Source organism: Camelus dromedarius, chromosome 10 (assembly GCF_036321535.1).
Source record: "Camelus dromedarius isolate mCamDro1 chromosome 10, mCamDro1.pat, whole genome shotgun sequence".
In the NCBI taxonomy this organism is placed as follows: domain Eukaryota; kingdom Metazoa; phylum Chordata; class Mammalia; order Artiodactyla; family Camelidae; genus Camelus; species Camelus dromedarius.
Genome location: NC_087445.1, coordinates 48065073 through 48087169, shown reverse-complemented (window position 1 = coordinate 48087169; position 22097 = coordinate 48065073). Strand labels below are relative to the sequence as shown.

At 49.4% G+C, this 22097-nt stretch overlaps 2 protein-coding genes across 18 annotated transcripts; one reads left to right on the top strand and one right to left on the bottom strand.

The window, feature by feature from the left end:
- Positions 1-1625: 1625 nt before the first annotated feature.
- GRHPR (glyoxylate and hydroxypyruvate reductase) lies at positions 1626-21853 on the bottom strand. Of its 16 annotated transcripts, none has more exons than XR_010382732.1 (14): positions 21723-21853; positions 20619-20749; positions 20151-20223; positions 19335-19451; positions 18097-18185; positions 16892-16996; positions 16044-16179; positions 14692-14822; positions 13181-13488; positions 12611-13093; positions 11661-11785; positions 3585-9876; positions 2817-3120; positions 1626-1828 (listed from the first exon to the last, which is right to left on the bottom strand). XR_010382732.1 is itself a non-coding variant. In XM_031450046.2 (9 exons), the coding sequence occupies exons 1-9, from the start codon at positions 21803-21805 to the stop codon at positions 13367-13369; spliced, it is 987 nt and encodes a 328-aa protein (XP_031305906.1). In that variant the 5' UTR covers positions 21806-21853; the 3' UTR covers positions 13145-13366. The 16 variants fall into 16 exon arrangements, 1 of the variants encoding a protein (XP_031305906.1); XR_010382729.1 differs by having other exon boundaries at positions 3585-11785; positions 12611-12703; positions 12879-13093; XR_010382733.1 differs by lacking the exon at positions 11661-11785 and having other exon boundaries at positions 12611-12703; positions 12879-13093.
- On the top strand, positions 8104-12305 carry ZBTB5 (zinc finger and BTB domain containing 5). Of its 2 annotated transcripts, XR_004136266.2 has the most exons (2): positions 8104-10275; positions 10929-12305. XR_004136266.2 is itself a non-coding variant. In XM_064490318.1 (1 exon), the coding sequence occupies exon 1, from the start codon at positions 8104-8106 to the stop codon at positions 10135-10137; it is 2034 nt and encodes a 677-aa protein (XP_064346388.1). In that variant the 3' UTR covers positions 10138-10499. The 2 variants fall into 2 exon arrangements, 1 of the variants encoding a protein (XP_064346388.1); XM_064490318.1 differs by lacking the exon at positions 10929-12305 and having other exon boundaries at positions 8104-10499.
- Positions 21854-22097: the final 244 nt, after the last annotated feature.

The following is a 22097-nucleotide window of genomic DNA, read 5'->3' as shown; positions in this document are numbered from 1 at the left end:
TCAGAAGATGGATGAATGTTCTAGGACTCCAGCACTTGGAACACTGTCCAAAAATCCTAGCCTGCTTGACTGAGACCTTGCCTAGTTTTGTTCTCTTACATTTATTTTCACTTATATCATCTCTACAAGTGGGCAAAAAAGCTCTGTTTATTTTTCTGCTAGGGTTTTATCTAGATTAGGGATGCTGAATATTAAAATTCCTTAGAATGTTAAGATTCTTCTTACAGTGCAACTTTGAGGTCCTGTGTTGGCAGTCAGGCAACAAATCATTTGATATGGTGATAGATGATGAGTATGGGTATACTTTTCTTTATGAACTAATATGTCATTGAGAAACATGTGGGTCTGTCAGTTTATAAATCAGATAGTTTAAAACGTGCTATTAACTAACTGGCTTATTCTCCTAGGAAACAAATGAACCTTTTTTTTTATTAGTCTAAGTAAAGCATTATTAGAAAGGTAAATCTATTGAGAAAACAGTCAGCTCTTGATTATTCATATAAACGTAATGAGCAGTGGTATAAATGTATTTTCTTAACTATATTTAGTTTGGAAATTACTAAAACTCTGTTCCTGCAGATAATAAATATCTAGTGTACACTTGCTTTGAGTCAGACACAGTTACAAATTGGTAGATTGCTTGCTGTATCTCCTCCAGCCATATAGACTCATAGTCACATTTTGAAAGCCTTTAAAGAGATCTGAAGCTTTTTTCCTCAGTTAAGGAAGAAGGCTTCAGACAGGCAGCTTTTGGCAAAACACTCATCTTCTCAGCATGAGCTCTTGTAGAGCTTTTAGACTGGATCTCTTGAGTTTGCTAGAGATGCTTGTGAGTTTTGTGATTCCTGATTCCTTTCCTTCCATCACAGCAGAAAGTAATAAATTTCATATATTCCAAACTAACTGATTTTTAAAAAATACCCTTTTAGATCCAAAAGCGTTGGATAGCCATGTTACTTAGTTTTTTTTGTTTTTTTTGTTTTTGTTTTTGTTTTTTAAGATTTTGAGTTCAACTTTACACTGTGTTTATCCAGCATAAATCAGGTTAGGGTAAGAGCGATTCTTTGGCTCATGGAATAGAAAGTCCTAGGGTCATGCTAACTACGTCATGGCTGGATCCCAGGGTCTTGATGAGATCAGAACACTGTTTTTAGATGGCTTGCTTATATGCCAGCTTCATTCTCAGGTAGGCAAAAATTGCCACCATCAGTACTAGACTTGCATCTCCCTCACAGGTCGCAGTCTGGGTGAAGAGGGTATCTCTGTCTTGATAGTACTAGCAAAAACCTCCAGGGCAGACTCTAACTGGATGGCTTGGGTCACATACCCATCTCTGAAACAATGATTGAATGAAGGGGAGTGGTTACCTAAGTAGCCGGGCCTCCCTGGGTCATCTGGAGGAGCTGAAGATCATCTGGAACTCAGAGGTTTGGGGGCGGTCTGGTCTGTACCATGTGGATGGACTAAGAATGGGTGAACAGTGATTTCCCCTGAAGACATTAGTAGACAGACCCCCCAAAAAATGTCCTTTGGAGACAGTATTTGAATATTGATTTGTGGGGAGATGTTAACAAGTTTCAAATTATTCTAGTTATTACTGTGTAACAAAACACTTGAAAGCTTAATGGCTTAAAACAAAACAAAACATTTTATTATTATCTCTAATAGTTCCAAAGGTTGACTGGGCTCAGATGATTCTCTCTTGGGGTCTGTGATGTGGTTGTAGTCAGATCATGACCTGGGCCGAAGTCACCTCGAAGTCATGGAGGCAGCTGTTGACTGTCAACTAGATTTCAGCTGGGCTTCCTTACAGAGTGGTGGCTGGGTTCTAAGAGCAAGCCAAAAAGACCAGGTGAAAGCTGTGTCACCTTTTATGACTTAGCTCACAAGTCACATAGTGTAACGTTTGCCATAGTCATAGACTTGCCTGGCTTCAAGGGGAGTGAGCAGAGACCCCCGCCTCTTGATGAGAGTGTTAGTGTCATATTGTAAGAAAGCATGTGAGTTGGGAGATCTTAGTGTGGCCTGCCATCTTGGAAAATACAATCTGCTATACACACTACTTTATTTCAAGTGACTAGTTTTTATAAAGAACAGGAAGTATAAATTAGGCTATGCCAGTTCTTGGTTGTCCTTATATTGACCAGATCACTTTGTTGCCTAATGTATCACATAGTATCACTATAAAGCTCTCCAGCATTCTTTCTCCCTTCCTATAACGCTGATTTCCTAGTTGTGAATTATCTCTGTCCCTTTCATGTGTAATCTTTGTTGATAAATTGGCAGCTAGCCTTTTGCTACAGAAGTCAAAATAGAAAGATCCTTCCTCTTTGCTTCTCCAGCACAGTCATGAGAGGTGAGTGGGTCCCTAAGCTCCCCACATAGAAGCCCTCCCTGGAACTTCGAATCTTGAGCATATGGTGTCCATACTGAGGGAGCTGTTGGAGGCCATTTATTGCAGGAGCAGTAGTCCAAGGAGCTCTCAGATAGCTTTCACTCAGGTAAACCTGATTTGGGTTCTGTTGGTTTTAAGTACAAAGCCTTAAGTGACAGACCATCATGACTACAGCTAGCTGTATTTTAATACCCAAATAAATAAGGTTTCTTTAATTATGCCAGAAAGCTCAACTGAGAAAGTATATTTACTCAAGAAAGTTGTTAAAACAGTGATTACTAACTTTTATTACAGTGGGGTCTCTTAATGCTAAGTGGCATCTTAGAATCGAAGAGAAGAATTGGGATTTCTAATTGACTTGATCATAGTTTTGGGACAGCAGTGGGAGATTGGGAATAAAACATATATTAAGTATACTTACAAAAATATCCTTTACTAACAGACAGTATCATCTGTTTTATCCATGTGGTTACACATCACTTTCTTCTTCAGTGTCACCAAGTGTATGTAGCAGATACTGTCTGTGCTCTGACCAGGTCCCCTTGATTGCTTTTACTAGTTCTGTGCACTAGTTATGCAGCTTTGAGTGAAGCTTTTCCTCTGATGGCTGGTGTCCGTGACTCTTGAGAATTGTCCTTGAGTGACTGGCATCACATTATGCCTGGACCCGGAGAGCCTAAGTGCCTGGCAGTTTCCGTCTCCCTGGAGAGGCTCTTAGCTGTTGACTGACAAATGCAGGGCTATGAAAGACCGGTTCCCTTGCCTTGAGGTGGCTCATACTCAGTTATTTATACTCCAGAGTTCCCCTAGTAGACCAGGCTAAAGCTGGGGTTTTGCCCCAGATTGCGCCCTGAGCTTGGCTGCTGCTGCTCCTTCTCTCTACTGCTTCCCATTCCTAGTTGTTTTATTGTTACTGCCACCACCACCTCTGCTACTGTCAGCACTGCAGGCACTGCAACGTTGGTTCCCGTCTCCACGGCAGGAGAAAGAGGCAAGCTCACTGTCTAGTGCACTTGTTTTAACCTAAGGGGGCCCCAGTTGACTTGGTCTCTTAGTTCTCAGAGTGACTCTGAGGTCGGTACAACTTCCTGAGACAACTCCCTGTTTAATTTCGTTTGCTTCTTGAACCAGAATGTTTCTTCCCTGTGACTGCTATAAAATAATCGCCTCCTTGGAACTTGACACTTACTAGGATATGCGGGTTTTTTTCCAATTACTGTGAGCAGTAGTTGCATTTTGTTTAATCTCCCCAAAGCCTTGAGCTCTGCGGTCCCTGATTGAGGCAGGTCGGGGTCAGGGGCGCATGTGCTGTGCTTGCCATGGGTGACCCTTTACTCCTAGTGGGGAAGGTTGAGAAAGCAAGGTGACAGTGGGAAAGTATGTGTTTCAGTGATATATCTTGTTGTTGGAAACTCTTCAAAAGCAGAATAAAAATAGGAGGTAAAAGAATATGGCTAATGTGGCACTGCTTTGAGGCATTTTACTCTGTTACTTTGCAGGTACAGCAAAGACCTATGAGTTGGCACCGTAGACCCTTGGTTTTTAATGGGTTTAGAGTTTGCTCTTTTAGTTATTTCCCAGGGATCCTGAAGGTATGTGTTCTGTGGTCATTTGTCATTTCACTGAATCATAACTTGGTGGGGCCCCGAGAGCAAGTGGGTGAGCCTGGTGTGCTGCGTGGCATCCACGTTGCCCTCTGCTTGCAGGAATCCTTGTGAAGTGCCACAGTGGTGTTCATGAATTTGGAGATGTGCAAAGATCTCAGAGTGTATGCCTTTAGAATGTCAAGGATCTACCATGTTTTTTAAAATTTCATTTTATAAAAGTTAATGTGTATATATATTTATGTTTTAAGAGCCACATAGTTCCATAAGGCTTGCTTAGAGATAAAAAAATAGCGGTTCTCTCTTCCATCCTTTTCCCCTCCAATTTCCCCCTCCTCAGAGGCAACCACTTCCACTCGTTTCAGTTGTTTCTTCCACTGCTGACTTCTGTACTTCCAAGTAACATGCTTATATGACTGTTTCTTGAGGTAGTATTTCAGACAGTATTTCTTGACTACTAGGGAAGGTGAGAATTTAACTTTCTTAACACCACTTCTCCTCCAGTTCCCCCCAACTCCACCCCACACCACCCCTGCCCATGCAAACTGGCCTTCCCCTACCCTTCCAATATCTCAAATTTGTGTTCACATTATTGTGATTCTGTAAACATTGTCTACAAACAAACCACATAGTACACTGCGACTAAACAACCATTTATTTTTCCTGGAGTTAATTTAAAATTTTTCTTGTTTTATGACCTATCTTCACATTTTTATAGAACTGTTAACTTCTTAGAACTCTCAGCCATTCCATGTGATCTATCCATTCTATTTTTTTCCTTTGAGGAGCTCCTTCTTGGAGTCCCCCAGTCCTGCTTCAGTCTGACCTGGCTGCTCCCCAGCCCTGCTGTCTAGCCGTCATCTTGAGCTTCATCACCATCTTTAAAATTCTCTTTGCCTGTTTTCTAGGCTAAGTCTCTACGTCCTATAATCTTTGTCTTCCTTTTGTTGGTTTATTCCCAGCTTCATTAAGCACAACCTTTAGTAGCTGCCTGAGAAAGGGTATGTGGGAGGTAAACATTTGGGTTCTTGTTTGTCTGAAAATGCCTTGGTCTCCCCTCACAATTGATTACTAGTTTGGCTGGATATGATCTAAGTTGGAAATAATTTTCTTGGAGAACTTTAAAGGAATGTCACTTTTTACTTTTCGATATTGCTTTTGAAAAGTCTAATGCCAGTTCTATCCCCGATTCATTGTCTGCCTGCCCCCGGCCCCCAACACACTTTCAGGAGTTTATCCAGGTGTTTCAAAATGTCACTGTAATGAGCCAGGTGTGGGGGTTTGTTCATTCATATTGCTGAGCACTTGGCGGGCCTTTTTAGTCTGAATAAGTAACTTCTTCAGTTCTTGGAATTTTTCTTATGTTGTTTATCACTTTCCCCATTTTCTTTTCTTTTTCTGTAATCAGATCCTGGATTTCATTAATTAATCTTTTTTTTCTTATTCATTCACATTTATTTCTCCTTTGCCTTGTGTGTGAAAATTTCCTCAACCATATTATCTTCCAACCCTTCTAGTAACTTAAAAAAATTTTGCAATTTTAAATTTTTAATAATTTCCTTATTTCCTGAATATTCCATTTTTTAAAAATGTTAAAAACATACTCTCTTCTTGTTCTGTGGATATGGTATCCTATTTCTCTGAGGATGTTACATTATAGGTATTTTTCCCCCTTAGTTCCCCCCTGCCCCTTGCCCCACTGTTTCTGTTTCTTCCAGATGCCTGTTTGTTTAGGGCCTTGTCTTTATGATGATGGAGGTGTTTCCCCCTCCAGTTTGTGGTGCTCCTGACTGCTCAGACTTAGGAGTGAAGCAGTGCGTGATTGGAAACTGAGTGAATGGGCCCTGAGGACTATGGGCTTCACTACAGGCAAATTTGATGGGGACCCAGGTGTTCCATTGGAGGGGCTCCCCAGACCTAGAGCCTGGCTGCCAGCCTTCTGCTGGTGGGCGGGGTGAGGGGAAGCAGCTCACCTTCTGGTGCAGACTTTTAACTTCATGCTCCAGCTGTTGCTGTAGCAGCTCATCCCAGCCTCAGGCGCTCACGTGGTGTCCCGAGTACAGTTTCGCCTTTTCAGCCACCCAAACCCAGCCAGAGACCTCTGCCCGCAGAAGGCCTTCCACACTCCCTCTCCCACCCCTGGCAGAGGCAGGTGCCCCTTCCTTGTCCCCTGTAGCATCTTATACTTCCTATCACAGCATTATAATACCTTCTTGTATTTGAATGTTCATTAGTCTGTTCCCCCTGAGGGCAGGCACTGGATCATTTTATCTCTAGTGCCAGGCACACTAGATCTTCCATCTGCATGCATTTGTATTCTGGGGTTTAACAATTAGATTCTGCCTCACCCCCTCCCAGAACACCAGAGGTTCCTCCTCTGGAGAGGGTGGAACACGGTTTTAAACTCTGTGGCTCTTTCAGCTTCTGCAGAGTTGGTGGGTGGAGGGCACAGAGGAGCGCCTCTTTGGGGCTACCGACCCTGTTTTCCAACCACATAATGAGAATCTGTCATGAGCACAAGTGAAGGATACAGAGACTTTGAGTCAGCAGTCACGTAGTTCTTAGGAAGTGTAGCAGTTTTTTTGGAGAGAGTAAGCAATTCTTGTTTCTGACTAGTCCAGAGGATGAAAATGTGCAGATGATTAATGGTTACAAACTCCACTTTGGAAAGTGATCCACCCATAGGCCATGTGGACTCTTCTTTTTTCCCCTTTTTAAATTTTAACATTTATGAAAAATTTCAAATGTATAAAAAATAAACTTTTGAAGCAAATGTCAGACCTCATGTCATTTCATCTGTAAGCATTTCAGTATGTTCTCTCTTTAAAAAAATACTCTTTTGAAAAAAAAGAAAATCAGAATGCCATTATCACACCTAAGGGGAAAAACACCCAGTGACTCCTTACTGTCATCAGAGAGATGTGCGCTATCCCCAGCAGTCAGTCTCGTTGGCTTCACAGAAGTCCTGCCGTTCAGAATGGACTCTGAGGAGGTGGTTCTGAAATTTGTTCATCTTGTTTCTCTTTCTCTATTATTTTTTTTTGAAGTTTAAATTATTGAGTTTTGTTGAGGTATAATGTACATACTATAAAATACCTTGTTTTAAGTGTACAATTCAAATATTTTCAGAAAATTTGATGTATAATCATCATAATCTAATTTTAGAACATTCCCATCATGCCCCCTAAAGTCCCTCTTCCCATTTGCAGTCCCTCCCTGGGCTCACCGTCAGCCCCAGGTCTTTCTCTCTAAATTTAATCTTTTCTGTGCCACCGGTGTGGAACTTCCATTAGATTATTTTTTTTACTGACTGTACTTCCAGCCAGTCCTCTTGTCTTGGCATCATCTTCACTCCACTTCCCCTGGCACCTTGGCAAGGAGTTCCTGAGCCTTTGAGGGGGTGTTGTATATAAGTCAGTGTTTTATTCACTGCCAGTTTAGGATTCTGCTTTCTGGCTGTGCTGAGTCAGTCAGCACTCATTTGTTCACCTGCTCACCAGCTTCCAAAATGCTGTGGATATTTCTTTCCCATTCTTTTTTTTCCTTGTGAGTTTTTACCTTTAAAACGACAAAACCCCCCCCAAAATTTTTTACTGTCTTGTTAATGGGGTTTCAGGAGTGAGCAGGAGCAGGGTCTGGGGTAAATGTCGTGTGTGCAGTCTGCTACCACCTCTAACTGGAAATTGTCCCCACTAATATTGATTTGCCCTTTTCATTTATTTATTTTAGGTTTCTAAAAGACTCTGGAATTTCCTGGAGTTTCTTTGTTGTCCTGAGGGAATGCAGGACTCTGACTTCTCTGGGGTAGATACTGTTTCACCCCACTTTGGTCTTCTAACACGGGCCCTGGGTGATAAGAGTGGGTCTCTAAGGGAACAGCCAGTAGCTGATCCGCTTGTGTGCGTGCTTCCGGGGCTGTCAGCTGAACCAGCATTTGCTTCTCATTTGACAGGTTTGTAGCCTGTGTGCCCACCATCAGAAACATCACAAGCTTTAAAAGGTTCAGTCCTGGCCACTCACGCCTTTCTTTTCATCACACTTTCTGTGCTCTGACTCTGACTTAAGCTTTTCTAAGTCTTGACACTTTGTTTTGCTCCTAGGATCATGGATTTTCCTGGCCACTTTGAACAGATCTTCCAGCAGCTGAACTACCAGAGGCTTCACAGCCAGCTCTGTGACTGTGTCATTGTAGTGGGGAACAGACATTTCAAAGCCCACCGCTCCGTCCTGGCAGCGTGCAGCACGCACTTCCGAGCCCTGTTCTCAGTGGCAGAGGGAGATCAGACCATGAACATGATCCAGCTGGACAGCGAGGTAGTGACAGCGGAGGCCTTTGCCGCACTGATTGACATGATGTATACCTCCACCCTCATGCTGGGGGAGAGCAACGTTATGGATGTCTTATTGGCAGCCTCTCACCTGCACCTGAACTCTGTTGTTAAGGCATGTAAACATTACTTAACGACAAGGACGCTGCCCATGTCTCCCCCTAGCGAGCGCATTCAGGAGCAGAGCGCCCGCATGCAGCGCTCCTTTATGCTGCAGCAGCTGGGACTGAGCATCGTCAGCTCGGCCCTCAGCTCCAGCCAGGGTGGCGAGGAGCAGCCAGCCCCCATCAGCTCCTCGATGCGCAGTAACCTGGACCCGCGGACACCCTTCCCCATGAGACGCCTGCATAAGCGCAAGCAGTCTGCAGAGGAGCGGGCCAGACAGCGCCTCCGGCCCGCCCTGGATGAGTCGGCCATCTCCGACGTGGCGCCAGAGAATGGGCCGCCAGGGGTTCATTCTCGGGAGGAGTTCTTTTCACCAGATTCTCTGAAAATTGTGGATAACCCTAAGGCTGACGGGATGACCAACAACCAGGAAGATGGCGCCATCATGTTCGACCAGTCCTTCGGTGCTCAAGAAGATGCCCAGGTGCCCAGCCAGTCCGACAACAGCGCTGGCAACATGGCCCAGCTGTCCATGGCCTCCCGCGCCACCCAGGTTGAGACTACTTTTGAGCAGGAAGCCGCAGCTGAGAAAAGTAGTTTTCAGTGTGAAAACCCTGAGGTTGGCCTTGGTGAGAAGGAGCACATGAGAGTGGTGGTTAAATCCGAGCCCCTGAGCTCTCCTGAGCCTCAGGATGAAGTGAGCGACGTGACCTCCCAAGCGGAAGGCAGCGAGTCGGTGGAAGTGGAGGGAGTGGTGGTCAGTGCCGAGAAGATAGACCTCAGCCCCGAGAGCAGCGACCGGAGTTTCTCAGATCCCCAGTCTAGCACTGACCGGGTAGGGGACATCCATATTTTGGAAGTTACAAACAACCTAGAACATAAATCTACTTTTAGCATTTCAAATTTTCTTAACAAGAGCAGAGGAAGTAACTTTAGTGCAAATCAGAGTAATGATGATAATATCCCAAACACCACTAGTGACTGCAGGCTGGAGGGGGAGGCCCCTTATTTGTTGAGTCCAGAGGCTGGGCCTGCGGGCGGGCCCCCCTCGGCCCCTGGCTCTCACGTGGAGAACCCGTTCAGCGAGCCCGCGGACTCGCACTTTGTCAGGCCCATGCAGGAAGTGATGGGCCTGCCGTGTGTGCAGACCTCGGGTTACCAAGGAGGAGAACAGTTTGGGATGGATTTTTCCAGGTCTGGTTTGGGGCTGCATTCCTCCTTCTCCAGGGTAATGATGGGCTCCCCAAGGGGAGGAGCCAGTAACTTTCCATACTATCGCCGCATAGCTCCCAAAATGCCAGTGGTCACCTCTGTCAGGAGCTCCCAGATCCCAGAGAACTCTGCCAGCTCCCAGCTAATGATGAACACGGCCACGTCCTCCTTTGAAAGTGGCCATCCTTCGCAGCCCGGCCCCCCGCAGCTGACGAGGGCATCTGCAGACGTCCTGTCAAAGTGCAAGAAGGCCTTATCAGAGCACAACGTCTTGGTTGTAGAGGGAGCTCGCAAGTACGCCTGTAAAATCTGCTGCAAGACTTTCCTGACCTTGACAGACTGCAAGAAGCACATCCGTGTTCACACAGGTGAAAAGCCCTACGCCTGCCTGAAGTGTGGCAAGAGGTTCAGTCAGTCCAGCCACCTGTACAAACACTCGAAGACCACCTGCCTGCGCTGGCAGAGCAGCAACCTTCCCAGCACTCTGCTCTGACCCGACCCCCGCGAGAACGCCGATGCCAGCTGTGGGACCGAAACTAGTCTCTTTTGGTTCGTGGTCAACACCATTGGGTTTGAGGCTTCACACCGGGAATGGCTCTTGCAAATTCCGATGACGAAGAATGGAGAATTAGTAGGTGTTGTGCTTGTGCGGGGGCGTTTCCGAGTGAAATGTGCGGTTTCAGAGAAGGGATACAATCCCTAAAGCTTAAGTTCTTCCTTAGGGCTGAGTAATGCAGTCAGAAAGTAGTTTGTAATTGATGTTAAAAGTGGCACATTTAAAAATTAAAACTGAAGTGCAAAAAAATTTTTTAGCAATTTTTGTAAAACTGAAGCTTTTAAACTTCCTATATACCTTCTGATGGGAATATTATATACCTGTTCAGTGATGCAAAATGCACTTATGTGTAACCAGTGGCAACTCTGTGCCTGTCTTAAAGGAAGGCGCTTGAGGACACGCCTGTCTGCCACAGATGCTTTAAAATGTATCACGAGCTAGTCCCTAGGCCTCAGAAAGTACTGTATTTTTAAATTTTTGCCTAATTTGCAGTCACAGACACTGCACTTTGATGGTGCTGACACTGGGTTCAGAATGAGCATTCTCTGGACTACTAGGTGTATATAATTTTGAAAACATCACTGTTGCATAGATGTTTTAACAATTTTTCCTGGTTTTAAAAACAAGGTTGGTAAAAGGAGTATGTACTTATAGGGAGTGACGAGTAAGGTATTGTTTCCGTATGTGCTGTTTAGCAGTGTTTTAACCAACTTGTATTTGCGTGACAGTTCCATGTTTGGAAGTCAGGAAGAAGCTGGTGTCTGTCTGTTCTGATGAAGTGAGTCCTGTTTTGTGGGATCTTTCATGGCACGTTTACCCCTTGCTCCATCCCGACTTCAGGGCCGGTCCATCCGGATACGTCTCACCCGGTGACAAGCCCCTGCTCTGCTTTGCTTCTTCATGCTCTCATTCCGCATATGGCATCCTTCCCGGGCCTGGATCACTGTCTTCAGTTCAAAACTAACTAAAAATAAAGTCAGTCCTCCTCCTAGCATTGGGACAATCTGAGGAGACATCAGGGCCACTGCCCTGGGCCTCTTGGGGCCCCATCCTATGGTCTTCTGACCCTGTGCCATCAGGGCTTTTGGCAGCACCCGTCAGGCTGAGCCCTGGCTGCCCTGATTCCAGGGGAACAGCACAGGTTAACGTGTCTCTGCAGAGCTCACGAAGTCAGTTTAATTCACGCAAGAACATGAGTTCATCTTTTTTTGTATAGCTTTTTTAGAGACACCAAACAACTGTCCTTCAGTTCTTGTGCTTAGAAAGCTAATCAGCATGTGTTTTCTCTTAATCTAGTGTGTGCAGTTACACATCTGTCTGTGAATAAACTCATGATGTTCATTGTCGGGTTCAGCATCTCCTATGAACCGATTCCTGGGGAGGAAAGCCAGAAGGGAAACCTCTGATTCCTCTCCTTTCAACAGATGTGGGACAGAGAAGGTTGGAGGCTGGGGAATCACCTGTGAAGTTGTGTGTGGGTGATTGTTAGCAGTTGAGTTCTGACTTGATGTGAGGAGGCTCTCCATCCACCCCTCCGTGGGGACCAGTGTCTGGTGAGATTAAGCTGGGAGGCAGGTGGGTCAGCCTGGAAAACGAGAGAGGCCCTGCCTGGCCTGAGAAGAGGAACCGGTGGCACCAGGAGGGGCAGCGGCAGCCCTCCTTCCCTTCCACCAGGAAGCTGTCCCCTCACCGGAGCTCCGGCGTAAGTGGCCTTTGCTTCGGGGCCCATCTCTGCTACAGCAGCTGGAACCCTGCCTCTCCACTGCTAGGTGGAATCTGGAATTGCTCATCTACCTCTTAGTCAATCAATCAGTTTCTGTGTGTGAGAAGCAAGCTTGTGGGCCAGTGTCCTTGTACACACTGTAGCACTTACAAAATAATTCAGAGGTTCCCTGGAAAACCCAGTCCCAGGGTTCCTATGACCGGTAGTTTCTATCTGAATTATAACTAGTATTGGGTACCTGGATTTTGATTGGTTAGCCTTAATTATAGCTTGGCATAATTGTTTCTGGTGACCAAATCATAAAGTTCTGTCAGGGCACCCATTATCAGTGGTGCTATGCTGGTCAAAGTTTGAGACTTTGAAATAAAAAATTTGTCATATTCATGCCTCTAACTAATTGTGTTCTTTTCTTTGCCTTAGGTTATTAAAGTTGAAACAAAAAAGTGAAGTGGTATTGCTTTCTCTGCTAACCCTGCTTCGACTAGTTATTTTTTAAACCAAGCTTCCTAGAAAATACTGTCATGCTGTCAGTAACAATTATCGGTCGTTCCCCTCCGTTCATCCCTTCTGCTGTCCCTGCGCTGTCTGTCTCTGAGCTGCAGACGAGTGTGAGGTGGTGCTCCCAGTCCACCCGGTTTTACTCCCCGAGGGCCTGTTGAATTCGTGTGTTTTCTGGTGCTCCCTTACCTGCCTCCCAGGTTGAAAACTCCACTCTCCAGTTCGGTCTGGCCATGGGGAAGAGCTGGACCCTGAGTCCTTCGGCAGAGCTGGTGGCCTGGCCTTGGGAGAAGTGAGGTGATTAGAAAAGGGTGTCCACCTGGGGGGTGGGGGTGGAGGAGGGGAGGGACATGGGGAGCCAAGTGTAAAGGTTCTGAAACTAATTTTAAAACAAAAATTAAGAGAGATGCACCTACCTTGATTATGCTTGACCAAAATATGAGTACCGTGACCTTACCTAGTTCACTTCGCCATGTGTATTTAATTTGCCCAACAGTTTAGGAAGCAGATCCAACTGCTCTGGGCTACGGTTGTTCCATCTTCAGTGAGGGACACTTGAAGGCATTTTAGCAGAGGACAAGGGTCAGGTGGTTCGGATAGGTTCTAATAATTAAAACGCTGGGGGTGAGGACGGGTGGGAAGCAGAACCCGCAGGTCACCAGAGGCCCTGATCTGGAAAGGGAAGCGGATGCTGGTTGTTAGCGTCTCACAGTCACACGCCCAGACGGTCTCAGAGAATTCTTTAATAGAATTACACACTTTGGGCTCAGATGTTTCCAACCACAAAAGTGGCAAGCACATCTATCAGCACCAGTCTCCCCTCCGTGGAATCTGTACAGATCAGACTTTTCTTTGGCTCCCATCTTGTAGGTCCAAATCAAGCCTGGCTGCGTCTGACACAATCCCGGGCCATTGGCCTCCTGGCCCTTGGTGTCTCCCGTGTGGCTACAGCTTGAGTTCACTGGGCATCGGCTCCCCTCTCAGGCCAGCCAGCAGGTTGTTAGCTGCCAACAAGGACATGGTGTTTCGGGTTCTGTGGGTGGCACTGCCAATGTGGGGCAGGATCACTGGAAGGGAGAGGGAGGGAGGGAGAGAAGGGTGGTTCAAGAGCGTTAACGCAGGCCCTGTTTTCATGGTGAGGGTTTGCCAATGAGAAGAATAAAAAGGACCTGCCTCACTAGTCCTTGGTTTGCCCTCCCTCCTGTCACTAACCACTCCACTCCCCTGGGGCTGAGGGTCAGAGAGACACCCAGACACAAGGGTGACAAGAAGTATGTATCCTGAACTCAAGAATATTGGGGCTAGAGGGGTGTTGGAGCTGATGTAGACTCAGTCCTTCAGATAAACTAGGTATCAGTTTAACTGCTCACCCACACCGTGTGCCCTGGAAAGTAACACGCCAGGGCTTCTAATCTACAGAATAACAAGAGGAAAGGCTAGACAGCACAGCTCCTTCTGGCCCCAATGCAGAGCAAATCAGGTCACTCTTGTCCCCAAAGAGCACCTTCCTAAAGCCGTACCCAGGGCGCAGAGCTGGACTCCCAGGCCTGGGGGGATGGGATGGCCTTCCCAGCTGCGGGCAGCGGCCAGGCCATCACAGCCGATGTTCCTTTCAGACTGGCATGGGGGTAGGGATGCCAGAGTTTCCAGGGCTGCAATAATGGAAGCATTCACTGTGGGGAAGGCAGCTGAGGACCCACTCTGTGGGTTTCCATTCCAGAATGTAAAGGCAGGGGCCGGGCCCACACAACCTAAGGCTGAATTACACTGAACCACTGAATTACAGATCAGTCTGGAGACAGAAACCACACCAGCTACCAGAACAGAGAAGGTAACAGAAAGAATTGTTAAGTAGGCACAAAGTCGTTAATGGTAACCGAGGAGGTTAAAGAGGAATGCTAAGCAGGCAGCCTGGGCCCATCGGGAGCTCATTCTCAGGCCCCACCCTAGAGCCGAGGCAGAAGCCCATGGGGGCCTGGCACCCCGTGTTTGATCAGTCCCTGCAGGTGACCAGTGAACATAAAAGTTTGAGAACCGCTGCAGTAACATCACAGAGGTAAAGACACCAGAAGCATCTACCCCACCCGCCATGGGCTTAGGGGCAAGAGGATGGATTGTTAAAACTTTGAAGGCTGAGGAGGGCCCCTTTGGTCTGCGGGCTGTGGCTTGGGTCTCTGAGGGGCACAACGCTTAACCAGAGTGTCAGGAGAACTGCGATCCGCCTTCACCAGCCGCTGCAGGAAGTGTTGCTGGCAAAGTGCCGTTCTTACCACAGTTCTTCAGGGTCAGGAGAGGGTGGTTTGTAGGCAGTGGTTCTGGGGTCGTCACATCCAGTCCAGCAGCTGCAACCTGACCGCTGGCCAGGGCCTGGTACAGGTCGTCCTGGTTCACCACTTCTCCCCTGGGAAGACAGCGTGACCCAGGCTGCCTTTAGGGCAGAACCACCCACAGAATGAACTGTCCATTGCCCTGGCACTTGGCACTGACTTTCAAAGCAGTCTCACGGTATACTTATTTATAGTTTGTGCAGATCAAAGAACCCCAGCCCTGTCACGTTCAAGCTGTGCAACCTTGGGCAAGTGCTCCTCTGTAAGATAGGGAGACTACCGCCTAACTCCCAGGAGTGCCTCCTTACACACTACTGCACGAACAGGGCCCACAGCTGCATTTGTTTTGGGCCCTAGACCACCCACTGACAAGCACCGCAGCAGGCCCGCAGGCACCTGTCTAACTAGGGCAGAGACCCAAAGATACACCCCACTATGTCCCTCTGAGCGAGCCGCCATTCTTCCCGTGACTGAACCACTGGAGTAGAGAACTGATTTGCTTGAGACTTCATATTGTGCACTAAACAATGCCTGTGCAATAATCAGTAATGCAGGGCCCTGCAGTAGGGGGTATGTGATGGAAGCAACAACACTGTTGGCCTCAGTGTGAGCCAACACTGTTCTTGTACATCTCCCTCTGCGCTAAGGGCACTCACTGCCTTTGCAGCTAAACGTTAGTAATTATAGGCACCCCTGGGGTGGACAAGCCCTTGGGGTGACCTCATCCCTTCCCATTGCGCATCTTTGCCCCCAAACTGATTAAAGCAGGTTCCAAGGGCACCAGCTAGGAAGCGGTTGGAGCGGCAGAGAAGGAAGGTCCCCTCCCTAGCCTAAAGGAACTCTAGGAACATTTTGAGGAACCAAGACAACCAGGGTTTTGGGTCTATCTTCCCAGGAACAAGAGGGTTCAAGCTGTCACTGCCTCACAGACAGACCCAGGCTCAGCGCCATGAAGGTCGGCCTCCAAAGGGCTGTACCCTTTGTGGTTAGAGGAACATGGGCCTCCCCAAGGTTACCTGGTAACTCGCTGCCATCTTGTCTTCACTCCCTAAGCAAGACCAGGGGTCCGGCTGGGAACCAGCCTGGCCGGGCCCTGCTCTAAGCACATGGGACGTGCTCTGGGATTTTTACTGTATTTCTGAGTTGGCTGGTTCATTGGTTTATGGAGAGCAGTAAGCTCAGCCTGAGTCTCACCAACAACCCACAGGGAGAAAAAACCTCAGATCACAACAGCAGGGAGAGCCCCTCTCCAGTCTCACCCAGTGACCCAGGGGTGCCAGGTGGCCCCAGGATACCTGCTGACATTGACAAACACGGCCGTTTTCTTCATCCGCTGGAAGAAGTCCTTGTTGCAGAGCCCCTTGGTTGCAGGTGTTAAGGAGCAGGTCACGATAATGAAATCAGATTCGGCAGCCAGCTGGAGGGTGGACACTGGGGTGGGGGCAGGTCTCCATCAGATACTGAGTTTCAGGTTAGGGGAAGCAAGAGGTGGGAAACCTGACCGCTCCTCCCTCCTCTCATAACAGAAACTCCCGAGATGCTTCCTAAGGCCTCGTCTCTACCTGGACAACTCTGGTAACGGTACAAAGTAGACAGCCACTTGTGGGACCCTGGTGTATTATTACATCATTCAGCCAGCCCCCTGGTCTAAAGGTGGGGAAACTGAGACCAGAGAGGGGCAGGAGCTTGTTCAAGGTCACACAACAGGATCTAGGCCACTCTGGCTTTCACCACCTCCAAGGCCCAACATGCCGAGGGGGTGAGGAGTGACTGAAATCCAGCCTGCCCTCTGCTCCCCAAGCTGTGCACCTGCCAGGCGGCTGGATCCACCCGGACACAAGGCTGGCGGTGGCACTCACTAGTTCCCTGAGGAACCTGTGAAAGTTTCCTTACATGTGTCACCATCCCTGCTGCTCTACCCACACATAGGCACTGGTGATAAGGGACTCTGAAAGACAGGAGACCTGGATGAGTCCCCGCGCTCCCTGCATGTGCCTCTGTGTGCAGGGGCAGGAAGGTCAGGGAACCCCGCGGGCCATACGGAGCTGCCACATTCTGCCTGAAAGCACCGCTCTTACAGACAACACAGAGCCCTCCAGCTGAGCACCGGTGCAGCTCCTGCAAAGCTAGAGGTTTTACTTACCAAACTCTGCCTGGAATTCCTCTGCTTCCTGAGGCCTGGGCTGGCGCCCTGCATATAGAAATCTCTGGACGCCGAATGGTTTCAGACGCCGAGCAACAGCCTTGCCTGGAGGCAAGGAGTCAGAGTCAGTGTTTGTTCCCAACCCCTCAGAACACAGGGGCAGCTCCCAGCAGCTTCAGGGAAGGGGAGCCCTGGGAAGAGGTGAGGGAGGTGGCGGCAAGGTCCTTCCATCCGCACAGTTCTGACATTAAGTGGTCCTGCTGCAGTGTACTCAGCCCGGCCAGCCCAGACTGCCCTTAGGCGCCCATGTGACAGCCCTTCAGGGATCTGGAGGCAATGCCACCGCTTCTCTGTGGCTATGACTGGCTTATGCTGTCCTTGCTTACATGGTTCTGGCCATCTTAAAGGCTGTTTGCTAACCTTCCCTGAGCACTGGACCTCACATGCCAGGAGAGGTCTGACTACACGGTCCAATTCCTCCTTCTGGACCCTCTGCTTCTGTTAATGCCCTCGACTGGTGACACTGCCAACCTGCCACCTCGCCCTGACTCTAAGACCTTTCCACATGTGCTGCTGCTGAGACAGGCTTGGACAGCTGGATTTTCAGACCACATGCCCCAAAGCTGGTGGGTTCCTCCAAGCACCTCTCTAATGTGAGGGGCAGGGCTGCTAGCAAGCCAAATTATCCGTACTTTCCCCTCTCACCCCCACCTCTGCACCAGGCAAGATGCCCGAGGACCGACAACCAGCAGCTGCCTGGTGGAGTTCAAGCCTTTATGTCAGACTTCTCCAAACAGGAGCCACTGGAAGAAAACTAGCTCTGCCCTATCTCAGGATCACAGGCAAGCTCGGCCCACTGGACCCTCTGGTTCCTGAATTAAGGCTTTATGAGTCAAGGCCTAGGGGGCACAGGCTCTCCCACAGTAAACCTCTCCTAAAGATCCCCACCCAGCAGCCACCATGGAGCTGTGATCATGAAGAACACTGGCTCTTACAACTTGCTTCTACCACCTAGTGAGTTCTTAAGGAACTCCTTGTTTTATTTCATTATATTTTATTTTTTGGCCTGTGTTTTATGAAGCCATGTCTTCTCACTAGAGATACCCCTACTGTACCCTTTTCCGAAAAAGGACTGTCAGCATCCAGACACAAGGTGCTGGAGACTCAAACCAAGCCATGAGAGCCTGGGCACTGAAGAGCCTCACCTATGCGCCCCAGCCCGATGATGCCGACGGTGCTTTGCGTGAGGCCACAGCCACACATCCACAGGGGCTTCCAGGTGGTCCAGCCGCCACTGCGGGGAGGGAGAGGGGCGGGTAAGAGGCCCAGGCCTCAGGCAGAGCTGAGGGACCCCTGCACAGACCCCGTACCCAACAGACACAGAGGAGCTGGAGTCCAAGGGACAGGCCCCGCCCTTCAGTCAAGGATTAAGAGGAGTGTCAGTTATCCCTATTGCCACACAGCACTGCAGAAAAGCAGCAGGAATGACTCTTCCTTCAAAGCCATTAGGGACACAGAACCCAAGGGCTGGGAGGGGCCTTAGAGGTTCCCCTCCCACTTTGCAGATGGGGAAACAGACAGTGACCTGTCTGAGCTCACACAGCCAGGGCAGAGTTGGGAGTAGCAGGTCGCAAACCCAGGGTGTGGGATTCCAAAACTAGTATTCTCAGGGCTCCAGGGAAGCCACAGGCCCAGCCCTGTTGCTCTTGGTGGACAGGGGAATGGAGCTTGTCTTGAGTCACCTCCAATGAAGGTGCCAACTCCCTAGACAGGAGGGTAAGAGGCACAACCAGCCCCATGCAGCCTCCCTGCTACATTCCCCACCTCCAAACCCCTGCTCCAGGCCCACGTTCTCTGAGGGCCTGCATTTATACGCCATCTTGCCTTTGCTCAAGCCAGTCCCTGCACCTAGAATGCCTTCCTTGACTCTGGATATACAGACCCAAATCTCTGCTCTGAAACCCTCAGACCAGATTTTCAAAGTTTTCAGATTTAGTAAGGTGGTAAGGTGCATATGCTATGTTCTATGTAACACCCTCAGCAGCATCTGGGTGGCACCTGCATCAAGCACATCAGTCTATCTCCAGCAAAATGAAACCACCTTCAGTTTTCAGAGCCTTTGGGTTTCCACATGGTGAGTGAGGGATAGTGGATCATCCCCCTAAGCGCTAGGGAGGATGCCACCGGCTACTTCTTCCTCGAAGCCTTCCCTGATCCACTCTCCTCCCCCACCTCCTCGCCACCCCTGTCCTCTTCTCCCATGATTTCCCTTCATGCCCAGTTCATTCCAGCTTTGCTGTGTACTTTAGTATCTTGGCTGAGTCCGTCTCCCCCACTGACTGGGCACACCCAGGGACAGGATCACGTCTGGGCCAGGAAGGCAATGGGTGCTCAGCTACCAGCTGCTGAGCAGAGATGACTTCCTGGCCAGGCGTTAACTCACTTCTTCACCTCCTCAATGGCCTCCGGCAAGCGGCGACAAGTGGTGAGCAGTAGGGAGACAGCGAGTTCAGCCGTGGTGTCTGTCAGGACATCTGGGGTGTAGCCCACACGGATCCCACTATGAATCAAAGATCTGGTGGTAACATTAGCCTCAAGCACCATCACCGATCTCTACTGCTGGGACATTCCCATGATGCGGCCTTCCTCCCTCTTTGTGCTGCCTGCCAGGAAGCTCAGAGCTGTAAGTGAGCAGTCAGGAATGGTCAGCCCTCTTCCCATTTCAATTATCTTCCGTTTTGGGAAGGATATAAGATGCAAGATCGGGGGAGGTATTTACAGCTCAGCAGTAGAGTGCGCACCTAGCATGCATGAGGTCCTGGGTTCAATTCCCAGTACCTCCATTAAAATAAACAAACATACAAACAAACAAACCTATTACCTCCCCCAACCAAAAAAAAATTATAAAAAGATGGAAGATCAGTGTCTAAAGTCTGGGGCCAGAACTACTTAACCTGTCTGAATTTCCTCATCTAAAAAAAGGAAATAATACTTGCCTTTTCTACTTGAAAGAGTTGTTGTGGGGGTCAAAAAAGTGAATGAATGTGAAAGGCTGCTACCTGGACAGATGTTACCCAGAGTTTCTAACTGCTTGCACTTATCTTAACTGACCTGTGCACACGTGGGCAGGTTTCATCATCAGCCACATTTTCACTGGTCAAGGGGTATGAAGTAAAAACAAATACTCAGTTCCACCTCTTCCCTCTCTGATAGTCACCTCTCACTCCAGGACCCCTTCCAGAGCCCAAGCTGCATTTACCGCTTCTTGATTTCATCCAAAGCCAAGTGGTCGACACCCGCAGACAGTGTGCTAATGACTTTGAGATTGGGTCCTGTTGTGCAGAAAAAGCATTATTTGTATCTTTCCTCATTGGATTCAAAGCCCTCCCACATTGCTACAAATGGTCTAGAAAAGGCAGGGCCCTGCTAAAGGTCATAAAACAAGGCTGTGCAGAGCTAGATGAGGGCCCAGGGCCCTGGCTCCCCTGCAGGCCATGGACTTTGCCCTCCTGAGGCCTCCCTCTGGGGACTCAAAGCCGAGAGAGCAGCAATGTGTGTGCCAGACGGAGCTGCACACAATGTTCCCCTTTGGCCCAGGACCACAGTGAATGCCCTCAGAGCTCAGAGAGGTGACTGAAGACCTGCTCAGGCACCAGCAGCAGGCTGATGTGCCCAACAGGGCCAAGACACCCTTGGAATCCTCCCCAGGCCTGCTGAGCACACATACCTGCGGCATCCAGAAGCTTCTTGTCTATGCGGTCGGAGAGGAGGCAGAGCAGGCCATGGGCCCCGGCCACGCCCCGTTCCAGGTCCTTGCTGGGGATGGGCTCATCGGAATCCCACTGCTCCACCTCACAGCTGAAGGAAAAGGAAAGACCACTCAGAAGTGGGGGAGCCCCACAAATGCCCCCAGGCCCCATCAGAAGACCCTTCTCAGAGTGGGGAACATTGTCTTCTGCTTGCTCTGGCCTCAGGCTCTGGCACTGGTTTCTGAGGCTGGGTTCCACCTTCTCCCTGCCTGACACAGGCAGGGCAAACCTGCATTATGTCCTGCTCAGACTGCAGCTGGACAGAGCTGAATTCAAATCCCAGCTCTGCCACATACAGAGCTGTGTGACTTTGGAGGAGGTACTTAACTTCTCCCAGTTTTCTCACCTGTAAAGTGGGAATTATAGTACGGACTTCACAGTGTGGAAGGATTAAGAGTTTACATAATACGATGCACCTAGCGAGACTGGCATGCAGGGTCCAATTTAACAAGTGTTACCAGAGGACCCGGCCAACCGTGCAAAGGGACCAGGCCAGTGACTGTCAAATCTCTGACCCGGACGAGTTACCTCCAAGGGTAAAGAATTAACAGCCTGGACCTTGCGTCATGGGCCGTCTCCCCTCTCCCCAGGCCCATGACTGAGGAGGGCTCCAGCTCTTTCCCAGACCTCCACTGCAAGTACCAGGGGAGTTGCGGGTCCCAGCGTCACTGCAACGGGTCTGGAGAAAGCTAGGCCCCAGAGAACTTTCTATAAGCTTCCCCAAAATCTAAGACCGTTCCGGCCGGGCACAGGTTGGAAAGTACGGCCAAGGCCCAAGCGCAGGATCCCGGATCTCTCTGACCCGAAGGATTGCCCCGTCCACACCACCAAAAATAACTGGGACTCGAGAGGCTGCCCCCAGCCCTCCCTGAGACGCTGAGTCACGCCGCGTGCGGGGCGCCCAAGGCCCTGGAGCCGTGCCCGCGGCTCCGCAGCCGCTTCCCGCGACATCACCCGCAGCCCGCGCTCCCGGCGGGAGGGGACTCGGCGCGCGGAGCGGTGCAGGGGCCCCGGGCTCTTACTCTGAGGCCTGGGCGAGCGCGACGCTACCCTCGGCGGGGATTCTGCGCGTGACGAACACCTTCATGAGTCTCACCAGCCTCATCCACCATCCAGCCGCCGGATACTAGGCCGGGACCCCGCGGGCCGGAAGCAGCACGGGAGGGGGCGGGGCCGCGGGCGGGGCGGGGCCGGGACTGGAGTGGGCGGGGCGGGAGGCCGAGCGGGGGCTGTGGGATTGCAGCTGTGCGGTGGCTACTCGGGGGTGGCAGTGACAGTGTGTTGGGGGGGCGTGACCCCAAATGTGTGCCTTGTGCATCTGTGTGTGTGTGATCAAGCCTTAATCAAACTGAGACTGGTTCTGAGACTGATGCCAGACTCTTTGGTGCTCTTGGCCC

Excerpts from the sequence above, each read along its gene's own strand:
- GRHPR (XM_031450046.2), bottom strand. The coding sequence starts at position 21,805 with ATGAGGCTGGTGAGACTCATGAAGGTGTTCGTCACGCGCAGAATCCCC. Across the intron at positions 20,224-20,618 it reads GAAGCTTCTGGATGCCGCAG|GACCCAATCTCAAAGTCATT; the intron begins GTATGTGTGCTC and ends TCTGCACAACAG. Across the intron at positions 19,452-20,150 it reads TTGGATGAAATCAAGAAGCG|TGGGATCCGTGTGGGCTACA; the intron begins GTAAATGCAGCT and ends TTTGATTCATAG.
- ZBTB5 (XM_064490318.1), top strand. The coding sequence starts at position 8,104 with ATGGATTTTCCTGGCCACTTTGAACAGATCTTCCAGCAGCTGAACTAC.